General features: G+C 31.7%; 2 protein-coding genes and 1 long non-coding RNA gene across 5 annotated transcripts; all 3 read left to right on the top strand.

Moving 5' to 3' along the window:
* The first annotated feature begins 6,102 nt into the window (after nt 1-6,102).
* Nucleotides 6,103-13,819, top strand: LOC106764771 (ARF guanine-nucleotide exchange factor GNOM). Of its 3 annotated transcripts, none has more exons than XM_014649156.2 (3): nt 6,103-6,317; nt 7,156-7,910; nt 9,650-13,819. In XM_014649156.2, the coding sequence occupies exons 2-3, from the start codon at nt 7,170-7,172 to the stop codon at nt 13,328-13,330; spliced, it is 4,422 nt and encodes a 1,473-aa protein (XP_014504642.1). In that variant the 5' UTR covers nt 6,103-6,317; nt 7,156-7,169; the 3' UTR covers nt 13,331-13,819. The 3 variants fall into 3 exon arrangements, with proteins under 3 accessions (XP_014504642.1, XP_014504641.1, XP_022637706.1); XM_014649155.2 differs by having other exon boundaries at nt 7,152-7,910; XM_022781985.1 differs by having other exon boundaries at nt 7,091-7,910.
* A 4,418-nt stretch (nt 13,820-18,237) lies between these two features.
* LOC111241787 lies at nt 18,238-18,858 on the top strand. Its single transcript, XR_002668069.1, has 3 exons — nt 18,238-18,295; nt 18,377-18,532; nt 18,798-18,858. It is a non-coding gene; the product is annotated as an uncharacterized LOC111241787 (long non-coding RNA).
* A 2,038-nt stretch (nt 18,859-20,896) lies between these two features.
* Nucleotides 20,897-21,535, top strand: LOC106763320 (probable transcriptional regulator RABBIT EARS). Its single transcript, XM_014647520.1, has one exon. It carries the CDS (start codon nt 20,897-20,899, stop codon nt 21,533-21,535), a length of 639 nt encoding a protein of 212 aa, XP_014503006.1.
* The last annotated feature ends 599 nt before the right edge of the window (nt 21,536-22,134 follow it).

Below are 22,134 nucleotides of genomic sequence, written 5' to 3'. Positions count from 1 at the left end.
ATTAGATTAAGTTTTTTTTTTCTTAAAAAAATGCAAATTGATTTTTTAAAATGTTTCTTACTCTATTAGCAATCTTAAGAACTTGTCTTGAAATGATAGAATCAAATGTAAGTAAAATTAAGTTTTATGTTACTAAGTAGGATGAATTGATATTTTAATTTTTTTTCTTTATTATTAATCTTAAAAAAGTATCTTGGAACAGTAGAATCAAAATATTTAAGTTTTTTTTGCAAATAAAAATATATGAAGAAATAGGTAAAAAAAATACCCAAAAAAAAATAAATTCCACACCAAAATTTTAGATAGATAGAAATTTAGGATATTTCAAGTTTAGTTATAATTTACTTGATTTTATAGAGATTGTTTCACACTCTTGTAAATTTATTTTACAATCAAGTCAAATATACGAATACGTAATTATGTAATATATGAACTAAATATCTTCAACAACGCTTAAGAAATACAATATATTATATTAACTATGCAACTAATACACGTATCTAACATCGTTAAAAGATACAAGAGTTTGGAACGAATATCTAGAGATTAATATTAAAGACTAAAATAATAATGTTTTAGAACTTCAAGAAACAAAGCTGGATCATCACTTATAATGTCCTATATCATGCAAGCCTATAATTTTTCTTCAATCATCCTTTTCTTTTTCAGTAGGGTTTGAAAAATGGCTTGTCGTCCGAGGGCCAATCCACTTATCTACCATATCGAGGTGAATCGGGTTGAACTTTTTAACATGTAAAATGTAATAGTTGTTTTAATTTATTCAATTAAAATATCAATCAATCAACTCAATGTCCAAAGTATTTATATAATTAAATATGATTTTAATATTTGTTTACATATGTAAACAAATTTTATTTTATTTTTTAATTTTAAAATATTAAAAAAAAAAGTGGCAGGTTAGATTATAACTTATAATATTATTTTATGACAAGTCAACCTGATTTGATATAATTTTGGCGGATTGAACCAAAACATATTAGATTGACCCGTTTTATCACTTTTTGTTTTTCATTTCAATTGTAATTACTCATGATCTCTTAACATTATAGAACATCATGTCTTCCTCTAAACATCGCCATTACTCTCATCTCCATGTTCTTCCTCATTTTTGTTATCATTAAGGCTGTGTTCTTTTGCATGGATTTATGGGAGATGATTTGAATGGATATGAGGGTAATTTTTTTGTTGTTTTTTTGAGTAGATTTGTGGGTAATTGAGAGTGGATTTGAAGATAAAGTTTGTGAGAATTAGTGTAGGATTTGATTGACGTGATAGTTTTAAAAAATTTGTTTAATAGGTAAAAATTGAAGATTACCAAAATGCCTCTAAGTATTAAAGTAATATAAAATAATATTGGTTAATATTATATTTAATTGTAAAAATGTTTATTAAGAGTTAAAAATTTAGAATAATTATTAAAAATAATTTTAAAAATTTAATTAAATTATAATTTAGTGAAATGAATTTTTTTAAATGTCATATTTGGCAAATACTAAATTTGAGGGCATTTTTTACATGATTTGCAACTTATTTTAATTTTAGTGAGAAGAAAAAAAGCTAATGAAACTGTGAAAGAGAAAAACAGTTATCAAATATACAATAGCCTCTTTAATTAATGTAAAACTTAATTTTATTAAATTGAAAACATTTTAAATTTAGTGAAACTGAAACATATAAGAACTAATAAACACTTGAACATGATCAGAGTAGACTCCTATGCAAAAATATCCTTAATAAATTATTCATTTATAAACATCACACTTTCAAAACTAGAAGTGAACCGAGAGTGGTGTGCAGCACTTGTTCCAGTTGCAGGCGAGGACCTCGTAGTCGTGGGAGGGGAGGACCATGGTGGATCTGGGCTCGCGGACGTCCCAGTTGCGGATGGTACCGTCGCCAGAGGCAGAGGCAAAGATGTCAGCGTGAAGGGAGTTCCAGACGGCGGAGTAGACGCCGTAGGCGTGCTCCTTGAAGGTGCGGACACTGGTGGGGCGGTGGAGGGTCTAGAGCTTGACGGTGTCATCCCAGGAAGAGGAGAGGAAAGAATCGCAGCGCAATTTTTTGAACGTAGAACTGAATACGTTCTTTTCTGCAATTTTTTTTAAGGGGTGGAACCGGATACACATGATGTATCCGAATACAATTCCATTCTGCAATTTTTTTAAGGGGTGGAACCGGATACGCATGATGTATCCGAATACAATTCCATCGTCAATGCACAATATACGCTTCTTCTTCGTGATATTTAAGAAAATCACGAGGGGCATACACGTAATTTCCAAAGAAATCAGTGCAAATCTCCTCGTTTCAGCGGGATGAAAAAAAGTGCCCCATCTCGCAAATCACTCCATTTTGTTGCTTGCAAATCTAGGCAAACGAACACGTTCACAAGTTAATTCCTCGCCCGCAAATCTGAGTAAACAGTATTATCCCTTCAAACGAACAAGGGCTAAAGCTATCGTCATTCTAAACCAATTTTGCTTATAATATGGACAATTATTTTCATCACTAATGTATTAATCAGTAAATTATATTTTTTTTCAATAAAATAACGTTAAACTTTCCAATTTGGATTTTGACCAATTTGTGTAAAATTCGCTGATAAAATTTGTTGGTAATAAAATGTCTTAAAATTCATTGGTAAAATTAGTTAATAATTTATAATTCTTATTATTGACGGATTTTTCATCTGCAAAACAATCAATAAAAAAAAGCGTTGAAATTTTTGTCAAGTTTGATGAGATTGTTTCATAAATTAAATGGAGATGAGTGAGAATAAGAAGGGGCGAAAAGAGAATAAGGAAGACGAGGAGTAGTTGAAGTCCATTGCGATGGCAATGACAGAGGGCATGATAGTGGTGCAAACATGATTTAGCAGGGAAGCAACGATGGAAGCCACAACAATAGTGGCAGCTAGAGGTGGAGGAGGAGGAAAGGAGGAAAATAATATCCAAGTGCGATATTTACCAAAAATTTTATCAATGGTCAAAATTCATCAATAATTACCAATGAATATGTTGATGACCTCAATCAATCTATAATTATTAACATATATATTTATCGATAGAATTTTGGTTGTTTGTAATTATTCACGAATTTTCCAATTTGTAAATAAAATTTATCGACAAGTATTTTACCAATGAATCTTTGTTCATTGATAATTTATCGCTAAAATTGAATTACTGGCAAGTTTTTTCTATTATCAACAAATATTTTCAATTTCCGTTGCTAATTAATGATTTTTTTAAAGTTTTGAACAAGACAAAATACAAATTCACAATAAGCTTAAAGATCAAATATTAAAAACATTTAATTCTTAAATTGTCCTGTACATCAATTCTAAAGCAATGTGAAACTATTATTATACTAAAACATTAACACCGTTTATAAGAACAAAAATGAGGTTCTAAAGATGAATCATTTATTTCGTTAACCCTTAAACAAAGCTTGTTCTAGTAAGTACGATAATCTCAAAGTCGAAACTAATAATAATTTAAATTCATATTTTAAATTTAATTATAAATACTAAGAATATTATCTTAAGAGTATGAATAATCACTTAAAAACATAACATTTTAATATTATTGTTCTTTTAAATTTCTTTAAATCAGCTAAACCAAATCATTCATATCATCTCAAAGTAAATGATAAAGGACTAAAAAAACTAACTAAATGTTAGCAAAATACTTTTTAAAGCTATAGTTAAATGTGTGTTATTTTGTTAGTATACTATTTTTATTTTTTTTAAAATAAAAATAAAAACACGGTGTTAAGTTCCTAAAGTAAGAAACTAGTAAAGAAAAAAAAAAAAATAGGTTGAGGAAGATTTCCTTCTACAATTTCAAGAGCAAATGGCTTTCACAATGATGGAACAATTATATCTTTAACCCTAAATTGAAAAAGACAATAAAAGGATCAAAAGTCCAAAAGTACAAATATTCAAGCTCAAAGATTTTGAAAAGTAAATGCAATAAAAGGTTAATGACGGGAAAGTAGAAAAAAAAATATTAAAGTCTAGATTAAAGAGAGAAAAAAGTAAAACTAGGAAGTTGGGGTTGTGTTTTGGAATCAAGAGAGGCTACGAAAATAAAACCTTAAGGTGATTGTTTTCGTCTTCGAAAACTATGATGGAAATGAATTGATTTTTGTGATAAATATTGAATAAGGGGCTTCAAAGGATGGGATAAGTAAGGGAATGGGGGTTAACGAAGAAAATAGTGGAGAAAGGTGTCAACACACACAGCTAGGTGACATAACTAGTGTGGACGTTAACCATTCATTAATAAAGTATGACACTACAATAATTTTCATAATTATTGGCAAAACTTTACCAATAGGAATAAATTCATTGATAAAATCAAATTTATCTACAAATTTTGTTGAAAAAATTTAGAATTGCAATTACTAATGGAAATATTAATCGATAATGAATCTACTAGTAATATTTATAAGTAAATTAAAATTTGTATTATCGACAAATATTGATTTGTAAATAAATTACAATTTTTTTTTCTGTTAGAATTGTTGTTAGTAAAATAATGCCAAATTTCTCACTTTGAGTTTTGATCGATCTATGTAAAATTCATCACTAATTATATGTCTTGAAATATGTTGGTAAAATTAGTAGATAATTTATAACTTTTTTTACCTATAAATTTTTTCATTGGTAAAACATGTGTTGCCTTATGTGTTAGCATTTCATATATTGAAGTGTAAAATTGTTTGTCATGCGGGTATAATTTTAACAACATTCAAAAATAGGAACCAAAACCATTATTTTTGAAAGTATAGTGACCAAATGGTGTCAAAGTTTTGACCAGAAATCATTTCCAATTTTTCATAATACTTCAAGGATAAAAAGTATATTTATTATAAATTAAGTAGAGATAAATGAGAAGAAAAAGATAATAAAGAAGATGATGAAACTAGTCGATTGCGATGATGGTTGTGAAGGCACAACGGTGGTGTAACAACGATGCAATAGTAAAGGAAATGTGTAGGACATGTCAATAGTGGTAGTCAAAGGTGAAGTAGGAGGAGGTGACAAACTTGACAACAACAATGGAGAAGAAGAAGGATTATGAAGAATTGAAGAGGAGAGAAGAGGAAAAAGAAGAAAACAAGAAAAAGAAAAGAAAAAAGAGGAGGAAAAAGAAAACCAAATCCTAATAATTACCAATTACCAAATTTTATCAATAATTAATGAATTTTTTATTATTGGTAATAGTTGAAGATTTTTCCAATTCCTTAATAAATATTATTAACAAACATTTTATTCATTCATTTTTGTCATTAGTAATTTATTAGTAGACTCAAATTACTAATAGATTTCTTTCATTATCAACAAATAAAATCTATTGATAATTAACCATTTTCTTATAGTGTGTGAATGAAAGTGATACAAAGTTTTGAATAGGAACAAAATGCAATTTTTAATGAAAGTTCAATAATTATAAAAATATTTTAGATCTTGATTTTTAAATCTAAAATTTTGGTATAATAAATTATTAACACCATATATGAAAACAAAAATGAAAATTCTAAAGACATTATTATTCTTAGTCTTTAATTACAAACTTGTTTTATACATCTAATAATCTCACTATAAAAACTAATTATAATTTAAATACGCATTTTTTCCTTAATCATATATTTTAAAAATAAAAACTATGAAAGAATACATCAAATACAGTTATAAATTCTAACAATATTGTCTCATCTCAAAAGAGTATGAATATTCATTTCAAAACATTTATTATTTTAACAATATTATTCTCTCAAATTACTTTAGATGAGCTAAACCAAATCATCCGTGTCATCTCCATTTAAATGATAAAACCCCAACAAACAAACTACCTTTTAAATAAATAAATAAATTAGAGTAAATGTGGGTAATTTTGTTAATATACTATTTTTATTTTTATTAAATTATGATTACATAATTTTTCAAAATTAAATAAGTTTCATCTGGCTATGATAATTTTCTTATAACAAAATATGTTGACCATTCTATCATCTATAATTAATGTTAAATCTTACGAACCTTGTAAATATTGTATACGGCATTGAAGAATAAATTACGCACAAAATAAACTGAACAGTTGTGTTGTTGCAGTGATAATACAGAGGCGATGTGTCAAAATTGAATGAAATTAGTGATTCTTGTAATAATTTGTTCTAAGAGAGAGAAAGGGACATTATAGAGGAACTTGAGAGGAAAATTTCAATTTGAAGCCATGATTTCAATGTAACACACCAGCTCCATTTGTGCCCTAACACTCCCGATCTCGCTCTCGGTAGCTCTTCTTCTTCGTCTTCTTCTTCTTTCTAGCCATCTTTATTTGCTTCCATTTTCAATCCCACTTTTTTATTTTTTTTTCTTTTCAATTTGGATGTCAATTTTCGTCTTCTTGATCTCATTGTTGGAATCGATAGTATAAACGCTATTTAGAGTCCCCTTTGTGTTTAATTTTGGATTCAGTTCAAAATGGGTCATGTTTCAGTGGATTAGATCATTATCACTTGTTAGTGTGCTACAACCGATTCAATCCAAAGGCTCATGGTCGATTCTAGATCTAAGATTTGAACTGAATTCGGGATTTTCTGCCCGAGATTGAATTTGGCGGAGGAATCTGAGTAATGATGGTAACATTGTAAGAAGAGTAGCTTGTCCCTGGTGGGTTGAATATTGGGTAGTTGACATGGCACTTAGGTCACTGAGCAAGTAAATGCAGTGTTTTTTGAAATTGGCACGTCTATGTGTAGTTCTTCTTAGATTTATGAGATACTTTTCAACTAGATCAATGACAAAGTTAGATTTATCTGTTCCTATAAATTTGTTGAACACCCTTATCTTTTTTCTATGTACATTTTCCTGTTTGTATGCTTGTTGTTTATGTGGTCTTCTCATGTATTATTAACTGTTCATATGCTGCCTTGATGGACTTTTGGGGTTCTTGTAGACTATTTTCATATGTGAACTGTGTTGAAGATAGAATATGTGTTACTAGTTTTTCAATTTGGCATGTGGATACCCCAAATCACATTGTGATGGTTGCCTGTTTCATAGACCACTATTGCCTTTTGTATGGCTGTGCTTCATCTTGGCAAGTTCTATTGGTAAATGTCAGGTAGATCTGCTTGACAAAATGGGACATGTAAAGTTGCAAACGCAAACTGGCATCAATGCAATAGAAGAGGCATCTGGACAGTGTGATGCTGGGTATCCTGACAAAACTACTGTGGCATGCATGATCAATGCAGAAATTGGTGCTGTTTTGGCTGTCATGAGAAGAAATGTTAGATGGGGAGTTCATTATATGTCAGATGATGATCAGTTGGAGCATTCCCTTGTTCAGTCTCTGAAGGCATTAAGGAAGCAAATTTTTTCTTGGCAGAATCAGTGGCATGTAATAAGCCCTGCCTTGTATCTCCAGCCTTTTCTGGATGTGATTCAATCAGATGAAACCGGTGCACCAATTACTGGTGTCGCTCTATCATCTGTTTACAAGATCTTGACATTGGATGTAATTGATCAAAATACTGTTAATGTTGGGGATGCCATGCACTTGGTAGTTGATGCTGTTACAAGTTGCAGGTTTGAGGTGACTGATCCTGGATCGGAAGAAGTGGTATTAATGAAGATATTACAAGTTCTTCTAGCATGTGTGAAGAGCAAAGCATCTATGATGCTGAGTAACCAACATATTTGCACCATAGTAAATACTTGTTTCCGTATAGTTCATCAAGCAGGAACCAAAAGTGAATTGTTGCAGCGGATAGCACGTTACACAATGCATGAACTTGTTCGGTGTATTTTTTCTCACCTTCAAGATATTGACAACGCAGAACTTGCTTTAAATAATGGCAGCACTGCTTTACAGAAAGAGGTATAGCATTTATCTTACCTTAAACTTACTGGTTGCTATTTCATTTTTTTCCTGTGATAATTTTGTCAGTTTCTAGGGGAGGTAAATGGTTGTAAGGAAAAATTGGGACCTTGGGCTAAGGAGCACGATTCAAATTTATGCATGAATTTTTGTTTGGCTATTATTTGTTATTCACTTTTTCTCATTTGACAAAATCTGAAATCATTCAAAATGAATTTTTGTTAGTTTATTTACCATCTGCTTCTTTGCTGTTTATTACCTGTTTCAACTTTCCAATTTCCGTGAATTTACTATTCCCTACAAATTGCACGTATTAATCATGGAATCATGGAATCTTCGGATATATTTGAGAGTGAGGTTTTGGGGGAAATGTTGTCATCATTCATAACTGTTCTTTAATCTGGTAACTTTTTAGGCTTAAATATATTTTGTGTGTTTTAGTATTGGGCATTGCAATTCTTTTTTGGTTTTCACCTGTTAGAAATGTGAAATCGTTTATTTTTAGTCTTGATTTCACGTGAGCCTCATTACAGGGCAATTTATATGTTTAACGAACTAAGTTATCATTTAGATGACACTCACTAGTGTTTGTAGTCTCATGTTAGCGTGTCACTTCTAATATTTTTTAGATTCCTGAAACAAATATTATTTATCTTCCTTAAAATGAATATTAAGGAACAAAAGTAGGGATTTCAGATTTTGGTGGGATGAAAATTAAATGAAAGTGGTTTTATGTGGACCAAAATAAAAATTAACTCATTTTACAGGAACCAAAAACAATGATTTAAAATTGTTGAGGGATTTCAGATTTTGGTGGGATGAAAATAAAGAAAAGGGTATTTTGGACCAAAATAAAAATTAAATAATTTTACAGGAACCAAAAACAAAGATTTAAAAGTTTAGAGGGATGAAAACTCTTTTTACAGTGACAAACAAACTTGCTCATTTTATAGAGATTAAAAAATACTTAAGCCTTTTTTTTTTTCAAAAAGAAAAGGGTAGATTAACTTAAACTTAATGTTTTATATGTTTATTTATTTTTATAAACATATGTGTATCTGTTAAGAAGTTTACCCTTTCTTCTCTTTCCCTCTAGAACCTCACTCGTAGGCATACTCTAATATACCTTATGGCGTTGGTCATCTGATTAAACCTGGCTTTAAAGTCTCTTGTCCAATCGAAATGACTCCAGACCTATCTTCTTGCTTTCCCTTCAAATTTAAGAAGGGGACTAATAATTGATATTCACTTCTATTTTAAATAGCATGTGGAAGGGCACTTTTGCCATACACACATGTGGAAGGGGTCGGTTATTACCATACACACACATATTTTTGCAAAAGAAAACAAATTAAGGTGGTCAGAGCCTTTTGCACCTATAAGGTAGTGCCACCCCTGCATGTAGTTACCTTAGCTGGACTTTGACTCTCTCAGAGTTACCCTAAAACTACCTAAAATAGTCCAAAATCCCTAATTATATTCTTTAGGAAAACCACGTGAAAATTATGTGTGTGTATGGTAATAACCGACCCCTTGTTGTGCATTGTTGTGTTGCATTGCACCTCTCAAAAGGGTAAAAGATAAAAAGAAGAAAATGATTGTTAGAGGTTGTTTATGCATTGTTACTAGATAGGGTTAGAGAGATTGTTTTCATGTATCATCATGATAAATATATTTATAGTCAATGTCACAAACTTGTAAGTTTCATTACTAATAGTTTTTTGTCACTTTTTCAACAGATTGTTGGGCTAAATAATGATCATAATTCTCCAAATAGACAATTGGACAACGGGAACTTGACTTCTGCTAGTAATGGTCAACCCTTATCCACAGGCATTGCTCCTAGTACTGTGAGTGATGTGGCAGCCACTGTATTAGATGAAGACACAGCAATTGCAAGCAGTGATCAAGAGGCTGACCTGAATGAGTTGCAGCTTATAAATGAACCATATGGGATTCCCTGCATGGTGGAAATATTTCACTTTTTGTGTTCTTTGCTGAACGTTGCTGAACATGTGGGAAATAGTCCTCGCTCTAACACTATAGCATTTGATGAAGATGTGCCTCTTTTTGCCTTAACTTTGATTAATTCAGCCATAGAGTTGGGAGGGCCTTCCTTTCACCAGCACCCTAGATTGCTAAGCTTAATTCAGGATGAATTATTCCGCAATCTTATGCAATTTGGTTTGTCAATGAGTCCTCTCGTACTTTCAATGGTATGTAGCATTGTTCTAAATTTGTATCACCATCTTCGTACAGAACTCAAATTACAGCTAGAAGCATTTTTTTCTTGTGTAATTTTGAGGCTTGCACAAAGCAAATATGGTGCTTCATATCAGCAGCAGGAAGTTGTCATGGAGGCCCTTGTTGACTTTTGCAGGCAAAAAACATTCATGGTGGAGATGTATGCTAACTTTGACTGTGACCTAACTTGCAGTAATGTCTTTGAAGACATTGCTAATTTGTTGTCCAAAAGTGCTTTTCCTGTGAACAGTCCATTGACTTCCATGCATATTCTTGCTTTGGAGGGTCTTATTGCTGTCATGCACGGAATGGCTGAAAGGATAGGCAATGGATCTTTAAGTTCAGAACAATCTCCTGTGAATCTTGAAGAGTATACTCCGTTCTGGCAGGAAAAGTGTGAAAATTTTTGTGATCCAAAAAATTGGGTTCCTTTTGTATCCCGGAGAAAGTACTTCAAGAAAAGATTGATGATTGGTGCTGATCATTTTAATCGTGATACTAAGAAAGGTCTTGAGTTTCTCCAAGGAACACATCTTTTACCTGACAAACTTGATCCCCAAAGTGTTGCCTGCTTTTTCAGATACACTGCTGGGTTGGATAAGAATCTCATTGGTGATTTTCTAGGAAATCATGATGAATTCTGCATTGAAGTTCTTCGTGAATTTGCTAAAACATTTGATTTCAAAGACATGATGTTAGACACTGCCCTACGCCTATTTTTGGAGACTTTCAGACTGCCTGGAGAATCACAGAAGATACAGAGGGTGCTTGAAGCTTTCTCAGAACGATATTATGAACAGTCTCCACAGATCCTAGCCAATAAAGATGCTGCTCTGTTGTTATCATACTCAATTATAATGCTTAATACAGATCATCACAATTCACAGGTCAGAAACAAGATGACAGAAGAGGATTTTATCCGTAATAATAGGCGAATAAATGGTGGCAGTGATCTACCTCGAGAGTTTCTGTCTGAACTTTACCATTCAATTTGTAAGAATGAGATTCGAACAACTCCTGAGCAAGGTTCTGGTTTCCCTGAAATGACCCCAAGTCGGTGGATTTATCTCAAGCATAAGTCAAAAAAATCTGATCCATTCATTGTTTCTGATTCCAAAGCATACCTTGATTATGATATGTTTTCTATATTGTCTGGTCCAACAATTGCGGCAATTTCTGTGGTATTTGATAATGCTGAGAATGCGGAGGTATACCAAACATGTATGGATGGATTCATAGCTGTTGCAAAGATATCAGCTTACTATCATCTTGAAAATATACTGGATGATTTGGTCGTGTCACTTTGTAAGTTTGTTACTGTTTTTGATCCATTAGCTGTTGAGGAATCCATCCTAGCCTTTGGAGAAGACATGAAAGCAAGAATGGCAACTGAGACAGTTTTCACTATTGCAAATAGGTATGGTGATTTCATCCGCACAGGGTGGAGAAATATTCTTGATTGCATCTTAAAATTTCATAAGTTAGGGCTTCTTCCTACTCGTATTGCCAGTGATGCAGCAGAAGAGTCAGAGCTTTCTACAGAAACTGAGGATGGGGGGAAGCGTACTATTAATGCTTTATCTTTATCGCGTCTTCCATCTGTAAATACTACAAAGAGATCCTCTGGATTGATGAGCAGGTTTAGTCAACTCTTGTATCTAGGTGCCGAAGAGCCAAAATCAGTTCCTAGTGAAGAACAACTTGCTGCTCAGCAATGCACCCTTCAAACAATTCAGAAGTGTCACATTGACAGCATATTCTCTGAGAGTAAATTTTTGCAAGCCGAATCTCTATTGCAGCTTGCAAAAGCAATCACTAGTGCAGGAGTGAGACCTAAGAAAGGAAACAGCACGTCTGAGGACGAAGATACTTTGGTTTTCTGCCTGGAGTTACTGGTAGCAGTCACTCTGAATAACAGGGATAGAATTGAACTTCTTTGGCAGGGTGTATATGAGCATATTTCCAACATTGTTCAGTCAACCGTGATGCCTTGTGCACTGGTAGAGAAGGCTGTTTTTGGCCTTTTACGAATTTGTCATCGGTTACTTCCCTATAAAGAGAACATTACTGATGAACTTCTGAGGTCTCTGCAACTTGTCCTTAAGCTTGATGCTCGTGTTGCTGATGCATATTATGAGCAGATAACACAGGAAGTTAGTCACCTCATGAAGGCAAATGCCTCTCATATTAGATCTCATTTAGGATGGCGGACAATTACATCACTGCTTTCCATCACTGCTAGACACCTGGAAGCAGCTGAGGCCGGTTTTGACGCATTGTTGTTCATTATGTCAGATGGAGCCCACTTGCTTCCAGCTAATTATGTTCTCTGCATAGATGCAGCCAAGCAGTTTGCTGAATCTCGTGTTGGACAGGTTGAACGGTCTGTAATGGCCCTTGATCTTATGTCAGGGTCTGTCAGTTGTTTAGAGAAGTGGACTAAGGATGCTAAGCAAGCAACGAAAGAAGAGGAATTGGCAAAGGTGTTGCAGGATATTGGGGACATGTGGTTGAGGCTCGTACAGGGACTAAAAAAACTGTGTCTGGACCAGAGAGAGGAGGTTAGAAACCATGCGTTGTTATCTTTACAAAAGTGCTTGACAGGATCAGTGGGGATTAATCTCCCACATAGCTTGTGGTTACAATGTTTCGATCAAGTGATCTTCTCTGTGCTTGATGACCTGATTGAAATTTCTCAAACACAGTCTCAAAAGGACTACCGGAACATAGAAGGAACACTTGTTCTTGCTCTGAAGCTCCTGTGTAAAGTTTTCCTCCAGTTAATCCAATATCTATCAGAATTGCCAGACTTCAGCACATTATGGCTGGCTGTACTAAGTCGGTTAGAAACTTATATGAAGGTGAAAATTAGAGGAAGGAGAAGCGAGAAGCTTCACGAACTTGTGCCTGAGCTTCTTAAGAACACTGTGCTTGTAATGAAAACGGGGCAAGTACTAGTGCGGAGCAGTAGTGTAGATGGAAGTAGTTTGTGGGAACTGACATGGCTGCATATAAATAATATTTCTCCGTCAATGCAAGTTGAGGTGTTCCCGGAGTCAGATTCCAAGGATTTGCAGAAAAAACAGACTGAAAAGGTTGAAGGTTTGGTATCTGATGAAAACAATTCTGTGTCTTCAAATGAAACAGCAGGTCAAGATGGTCCTGGTATTAGTTAATAATAGCTGCAGCTCCCTAGCTACCTGAATTGGCTTTTTTGGTGCCCCTTTGAATCCATGATCTCAGTCCTTGATTGGTTTTCTTTTGTTCCGAGGTTGTCCGGGTTCTCTTCAAGTGATTATGCAAAACTTCTCAGATCTCATTCACATCTTCACTGGGACTCTTGATGCTAGTGTACGGTTTTTGGTTGAAGGTATGTTATAGCTTGAGGCATATTAGAATGAACCCTTGTAGTGTGGTCCTTAAAGAGACCACTTCCTCTCTCCATGAGACCACGCATTTGCTGGTTAACTGCAGATTTATTGAGTCTTTCTTACTAAATTGTACAGAACTCGATATTCTATTTACCTAGCTGCGAGATGTAATTTACTCGGTATGATGCAAGCTACACAAGTTTTGAAATTGTCATAAATATATATATATATTTGAACGTCCAAGGGTATGCCTTCATTGATTTATCAACTTATGCTACTGTTTCAGAGCTCAAATAGAGTTTTTATAATTTTACTTCAATTTCAAGCCTACAATTTCTGCTTTGATTTGCCTATTTTTTTCATTTAATATTATGGTGTACCAGTCATACTTATCATTTCCATAAAGTTACTTATGGTGAAGCATTTTACTGATAACCTTGACGTATTCATTTTTGTTTTTGCAAACAGAATATCTTAATTACTGCTAATTCTGTAAATTTGTATTTATGAAAACTCAAATGAATTACAAAGGTTCATGCAATGATACAGTGAAAACGGTCTTTTCATGCAATCCACCAAAACTGTAGTGGACTTTAATCCATGGAATGAAGAGCATCTCAGGATGTTCTTTTTCTTACCACTGTTTAAAAGATTTATCAACAAATACACAAATTTGTTGAAATAAATTATTGAAGTATATTAGAAAACGGTAACACTTTTTCTTTTAATATACTTTAACTTTTATCTGTATTTAATATAGACAGATGCATAAAGATGTTATATGACAAAATATTATATGGAAGGCAGTAATTAGAATGCTTATCATCATGTTACACAAATATCACCTTTATTCATAATTTCATGTTTTTTCTCTTATAATTAGTACAAATATTAAACAATTAGTAAGAATAATTATTTATATAAACAACTCAAAATTAAAATGGTATTATGTATAACAAAAAATATCTTTTGACATGTAACTTTTATAAATCCCGTGGTCATATTATTACTTGTACGGTCCCTCCCACGTGCATATAACACGGAAGGCAACTGAAAACCTGTGTAGTATTTAAGTGAAGAAAAAAAAAGTTAAAAAAAAATATCAAAACAAGAATTTTTAAATTTTAACATCAGATTTTATGACAGTTAAGTTTTGTTTAAGAAGGAGTTTTAGTTTAACAAAAAAAATAATACAAAGAAAAATAATAAATCATTCTAAGAATGATTTAAAAATAATTTTAAAATTAGAAAAGAGATAATAAAGTATAAATGAAAAAGGGAGAATAGAGGAGTATATGAAGGCTAAAAGAAGTTAGTGTCTGAGATTCTTATATAAAAACATCCTGCTTGTTATGAAGACAGAGGTCACACTATAAATATCTTAAAAACATAATAAATTATTATATGATAAAAAGATTAAAAATATAATATATGAAATATATGAATAGGTATGAAAAACATATGGTTTTGAATTAGCCGCGTGAATGAGAAACAGTGTGTGTAATAATGTGACTTGGTATATAATAGAAATCACAGAGTAACGTCACATGCTAATTAATTATCAGCTTTCATGTTGAGTGAAAACTCGCATAAATTAACGTGGTGGAGCCTCAGAAAAACAATGGTATAAAACAATAAAACTATGTCAGATGATGTAATAATGCAGAAGCTACTTCTAATAGCTTCTGCTTTCATGCAGATCATTTATGACTTCAAGCAGAATCAAACATGCACCATTACAATTCAAGACATCCATCTCTCAACAAATCAACAATGAATCATGCATGCATCAGGGAAAAAAAATAAAAGAAAATGCAGTTTTCTGTCATGAGTACGATCATTTCTTCATGTCTTTGGCGTAAAAACAATCATATTCTCTAAAATAGTAGTTTTTTCATTCATAAAAATAATAATAAATGATAATATTATCTTCTTCATTTTTATTCTCCTTTTCCTTTATATATATTTTTTTTGCATAAAAAAGTTGGAGCTGCTACAGAAAGGACAGAAGATGTAAAAGACAATTCAGGCTTTTGTTTAAGGAAAACTGTACTATCTGTCTAACCTGTTTAATATCATATACATGAGTCGTTGTCTCATATAATGTTCTACTTCGTTTTACTGAAATAAGGGCCCAAACATTAATACAAACTTAAAATTAGATCTTGCAGAGGAACCCATAACTTTCCGCAAAAAAAATTGTTTTAACAATTATTTTTTTTATAATTTTTTGACAATGTTTACATGATAATTTATGGTTGATTTGTTTTAGATTTTATTTAAATATAAATTTAAACAGAACAATAAAATAATGATATTTATTATTAAAAAATTATAAAAAATACTTGTCAAAATATCATCTTTCTAACTTTCCCACCACTTCTCATTTCTCCCTGCATATGCATCTTATGTAAACTAGCTAATACAAATTTAACAAAAGCTCTTGATGGTTTTTTTTATGTTCAATTTTTCATTCAGAAGAAAAAAAAAAGAAAAAAATTATTTTAACAACACTTTTTTAATAATTTTTTGACAACATATACGAGACAGCTTGTGATTAGTCTGTTTTAAATATTTTTTTAAACGTAAATTCAAATAGATCAATAAAATGATGATACATGTCCGTTGTAAAAAAAATTATCAAAAAATGTTTTCAAAATATCATCTTAAAAAAAAGTACGTATCCTATCAAGTAACAATAATATTAATATAAAGTAATGATAATCATCAAATGATGATATCTTTTTCAGAGACTAAAACAATAATAATCAATATTCTTCATTTGATTAGTGATGTCAAAATTAGAGTAAACTAGTTAGAATTATTAGCAAAGTGAAAACACCATGAATATGTGTTATTTTTTTTATGATAATAAAAAATAATTTTATTGTAAATATAAATAAATTTTATTATTTTATTGTAAATAATTGTCATTTATTTTTAGGAAACTTTATAATTAAAAAAATATTAAATTTTTTAAAAAGAGTAAGTTAAAAGGTATAAAATTAATAAAATAATATTTTAATTTAAAAAAAATTAAAATATAGAAAGTAAGAATGAAAAATCTCTAAGTATAGATAATCAGTAAAAGGAAATACTATAGAAATGTGAAGGATATCTAAAAGGAGAAGAATTTCCAAATACTATAAAATTATAACCAATTTATAACTATTGCGAACTTTATCCGTGTCTAAACCTTTTCTTAAACTACATTACCATTAATGATAAACTGTTATATGAGGAAGAACTACTGATTATATAATAATTATTTTAAAAATTATTTTTAAAATGATTTCCAATTAGCATTATATTTTTTTTTATAATTAATAAAATTTTCACTCTCTACTAATCCAGATAATATAGTTAACCGAGGTGTGAATTAATCTTGATATAAGAATTAAAATATTAACTCAGAGGTATGAATTAAATTAATAAAATAAGTTCATACAAAATGAAATTTATGTTGTCAGCAATTATATAACTTGGAATAAACTATCACTTTACACATTAATTACACGACTTTAATTATGATGGCTTTTGAAACTCAATTTATAATGCTTGATATTCTGTATCTTATAATGGCTTTCAGTTCCAAATGTGCAGGAACATTACCACAAACACACACAGGTAGCTCAATTCCTTGTATCATCTTAATTTTAGGCTATGATGCTCATAAATTCTCAATAACAGTTATACCATTCAATTACTATTATTTTAGGGTTTGACACAATTTAGTTTTATTCAATATAACACAAGATCAATCGTGATCTTGAATAAAACCGAATGGTGTCAAACGGTGAAACAATAATAATCGAATGATATAACTATTATTAACTCTATCACACAAAAATCTTACCACGATGAGAATTAATCATTTGGATATAAATTTTACTTTAGGTTGAATATCTTATTTGGTCCTAACTTTTATGGGTTTGGTTCAAAATGATCCCATCTTTAAAAAAAGTTCATTAAAATCTCTTAATTTATTAAAAAACGTTCAATTCAATCCTTTTTGCTAACACCGTTAAAAATTAAACGATACAAAAGACACCATGTCCAAAGCTGTGTAGTGGAATGCATACGTGTCACGTTTGAAGATGTTGCACCGCCCACTCCTTCCTCTATGACCTCTCCCACAATATCCTCCGCCCAGACTGGCGGTTTCAACGACGACTGCACCACCCTCTGTTCTGTTTCATTTCCCATTTTCTATTTTAAACCTCAACAAAGTGAACAGTGATGGGAGGCGCATGTAGCAGCAACGCCTTTAGCGTGGTGCAATTAACTATATCATCCACCCGCAGCAGCAGAAGCAACCATATTGTTTCTTTGTTCTCCGTTCGAGCCTGCGACGACCCTCCTCATAGGCCATCATCCTGCATATACGTCAGCCCCCTCCTATTGCAAATGTCACACATTATAGTGTTAACTGTGATTTATTTTCTTTGGGGCGTTGGGGGATCATTCTTTTGTCCTTCAATTCAACTTATATAAATTTCGTTTATCCAAATGCTATTCTGTCAGTGAAAGCTATGATACTAAAAAAGTAAAATACCAGATTGTGTTCCCTATTTGATTGTTCAACTTTTTGTAACTGCAGAGACATAGAAATAGCTTTATCACGATAGAGGATTTCAAATTTCTATATAAACATAGAATAAATACTGTGAGGATACCAGTTGGGTGGTGGATTGCTTTTGATCCTAATCCTTCGGGTCCATATATCGGAGGAACTCTTGAAGCTCTAGATAATGCATTTTTATGGGCACAGTAGGTTTTGATTTTGCTGCATTATCTTCAAGGTTTTAGCACAATTGGAACTTTGCTAATTATCAGTTTATCACATTGCAGAGAATATGATATCAAATGCATAATTGACCTTCATGCTGCTCCTGGTTCTCAAAATGGAATGGAGCATAGTTCAAGCAGAGATGGATTTACGGGCTGGCCAACTTCCCCAGATTACATTTCTGAGTCATTACATGTTATTGAATTTTTAGTTTCAAGGTATTTTAAATGTGCAAACATATTCTGAGATATTGTTCATATTATCCACTAGCCAACACCGTGCACCCTGCAAAATTTATTGACTGCCTCTTTTCTTCCTAATCAGAAACATTACTGTTAAAAAATCATGATAAAGAAAAATACCATTGATGTTCTCCCCTACAGTTTCCTTATAATAGGAAGAGGAAATGCTATTTATTGAGTTTCTGGTTTAGCAAATGCATTGTGAGTTAGTCTTTACCATAAGAAACATTCTCATATGCAGATATGCAAAACACCCTGCCTTGTTGGGAATTGAGCTATTGAATGAACCATCAGCTGGCACAGATATTGCTGTACTGTTTCTTTGTTCCACGTATGCTGACTCTGATGTAACTTCCTTCTTCAATTTCCGTATTTCAATTATCAAGTTTTGGTTTTCAATGTGTTCTTGATGAAATATCTTCATCTTCGTCAACCGCCACTCTATTCGACTATACCACTCTATCCTCTCCTAGAGGGGCAACATGGGAAGGAGACCCTTGGTTAAAAACATGAAAGCCACCTTCGGGATTATAGGGAAAGCCCTCCAGAACAGCTCATCGTCCGACAAAGTATGAGTGAGGTTGGGCGGATGAAAGAACTCCCCCATGTCGAGAGGAGGAGGAGGGAAAGAAGGCGGCGGCGGTAATAGTGGTGGTGAGGCTGCGGTGAAATTGGTGTTTGGATGTGACACCAACTCAAACGTGACACATATGCATTCCAATACGAAGCTTTGGACACATTGACATTTGTACCGTTAGGTTTTTAACGGTGTTAGCGAAAATGATTGAATTAAACATTTTTTAACAAATTAAGGGATTTTAATGAACTTTTTTTCAAAGATGGAATCATTTTGAACCAAACCCATAAAACTTGGGACCAAATAAGATATTAAACCTTTTACTTTATAAAGATTTAATTAAATTTAAAATTATTTTTTAAAATTATATTATTAAGAACGCACTACAGCCCTTTGAAAAACAACAGTTTAAAATGCAGTTTTTCTTGTCAGCAGGTTGTGTTGGACTGATTTAACGTTGTTTTCTTGTTTTTCTTGCCAGTATTCTAGAAAATAAATATAAAAAACCTCTTTTAATGGGAATAACTCTGCTAGGTAATAGTAATTTAATCCTCGAAGAAAATTTAATTAGAAGAGAAAAATGAAGAAATTTGAGTAGGTAATTTTTTCCACATGTTAAGAACTTCAATTACTGGGAGTGGTAAAATGTTACAGGGGCCTATCCTATATAGGCTAATGTGCTGGTTCAGTATTTTAAATGACCTATATGTCATTTTTCAGTTTCAATTCATTATTTCAATATTATAAAAATTATAATTCTAATATGTACTTTTTATTTATTTATTTCTCTTTTTACTTGCATGAATGCATAACATTGGTATTAGTCAAAGCTCTTACAACCACAAACCCTAAGGTTCATGGAAGCTTCAAAGGATCAAGTTCAGCAGTTGTATTTTATAAATTTATATATTTATCTTCATAACCATATTTCAAATTACTAATATTTCTAACCTTATCTAATGAATTGCTTATTTTTATTATCTAATTGTCGTTAACTTAAGAAAAAAAAACTAGACAGAAGCTCTTCTGGTAATAGCAATCACATTAATTCCAATAAAATATTTTAAATAAGACGTTAAATTTGAATTTTATAAACAAAAAACTTGTCCATATAAGAAAAAAATATTTTAGCACATATTTTTTTTATAATATTTTGATTTAATACACGTTTTTTTTACTAATTTATTAATTATATTATTATGCTAATATACTCTAAACTTAATAAAAAATAATACGTGTGTTATGTCAATTGTTGAAAAAAATTTGTATTGACATATTAATATCTTAAGGAAAATCACTGATAAATTTTAAAAAAAAAGTATTTTAACACATATTTTTTAAAAATATTTTAATATAATATATATGTCATTTTTTTAATTAATTTATTATTTATTTGTTATTATTAGACTTATGTATTATAAATTGAATAAAAAAATAACACACGTGTAGTTGAAAAAAATTTCTGTTCACTTATCAATATATATCCAAAAGTAGCAGTAACCTGCTAGAAAAGCCAAAAAGATTCAGAACCTTTACAGCTAGACTTTTCTTTTTCTTGATAGACTCCTTAGTTGCTTTCAATTATCTTTCAAGGGACATGCAACCTATCACTCCTTTGCTATTTTCATGGCCTAATTCTTCCATATAGATAACCAAGCCATTATCATATATATATATATATATATATATTCTATACTGAATCAGCATCCTGAGCTTGAATTCAGCACTATCAGTGTTTGATGTTTGTGAGGAGAGAACAAAAGATGAAGTCACAGTCACAGCATGAAAAACCAGCAATTATTGGAGATGACAGAAGGAACAATTGGGAAGAAAGAGCTTTTGCAGAAGATGCAGTTGGTAGCATGTGGCCTCCAAGACCTTACTCTTGCACCTTTTGTAAGAGAGAGTTCAGGTCTGCACAAGCTCTTGGTGGTCACATGAATATTCACAGAAGGGACAAGGCTAGACTCAAGCAAAATCATCACACCATCAAATCCTTATTAGGTAATAATAATCATCCTTTTTCTGCACCACTCATCTCCACCCAGATAAACTGTGGCCTTACTCATTCTCATAACTATTCTAGCCAAGCTACTACAATTTCTACAACCAGATCACTCTCACAACAAAATAATTTTTCACCTTCCTCTTCTTCTTCATCCATCTTGAGACAAATGGGGTCTCCTAATTCAGAACAAGCAATGGAGTACAGTTTTGTTGAAACAAGTTTGTCTATGGGTATGAGCACTACCATGTTTGGCCAAAATTCATCACCACCAAACATCAGTTGCAAGAGACTAAAAAACAACATTTCTTCTCTTCCTCTCTTCCTCAGACCACCATGTTCAAATGTAGAACTTCATCACGCAATGGAAGACTTGGATCTTGAACTCAGGCTATAGGGAAACAACAAGTTGAGTAGTTATTTATTAAGTCATACAACAAACACAAGTTTTGAACTTTAATTATATTTTAAGTCTCAGTGTTGCTTTGTAACCCTCATTCCCCTAGTCACTTCTTTCTTCATCCTCCATTTTTTGTTGCTAGAAAAACAAAGAGCCTGGAGGACCTTCTCTTTGCTTAAATGATAAGCTTTACTTCCTTCAAATGCTTAATTCTATGATCTCTCTTTTTGCATGTTACTATCTTTGTTTTTCCTGTTTCCTTCATCAATAGATGATATAGTCTTTTTCTGTTTGTTTCTTTGTTAGTCTGAGATCAGTAATGAAGTAAAATGATCAAAGAAGATACTAAATTTCAACAACACATGAACTTGAACTCGGGAGAAGAAAATCAAGAACAATTACAATAACTTTTTGATAGAATATTGGCTGTATAAATTTATTTTATTTTTTAAGTTCAATTTCAACACAGTATTTTTGCATTACTGGTCTTCTTTATATATATATATATATATATATATATATATATATATATATATATATATATATGAAAATGATATTTTAACACTAATTTTTGACATCATTTTGACACTGCACAC

The sequence above is a fragment of the Vigna radiata genome, chromosome 6 (genome assembly GCF_000741045.1).
Source record: "Vigna radiata var. radiata cultivar VC1973A chromosome 6, Vradiata_ver6, whole genome shotgun sequence".
NCBI classification, from domain to species: Eukaryota; Viridiplantae; Streptophyta; class Magnoliopsida; order Fabales; family Fabaceae; genus Vigna; species Vigna radiata.
Note: the sequence above shows the minus strand (reverse complement) of the source record. Positions and strands in the feature narration are given on the sequence as shown.

Coding starts and splice junctions, on each gene's coding strand:
- LOC106763320 (XM_014647520.1), top strand. CDS start 20,897: ATGAAGTCACAGTCACAGCATGAAAAACCAGCAATTATTGGAGATGAC.
- LOC106764771 (XM_014649156.2), top strand. CDS start 7,170: ATGGGACATGTAAAGTTGCAAACGCAAACTGGCATCAATGCAATAGAA. Junction 7,911..9,649: donor GCACTGCTTTACAGAAAGAG/GTATAGCATTTA, acceptor CTTTTTCAACAG/ATTGTTGGGCTAAATAATGA.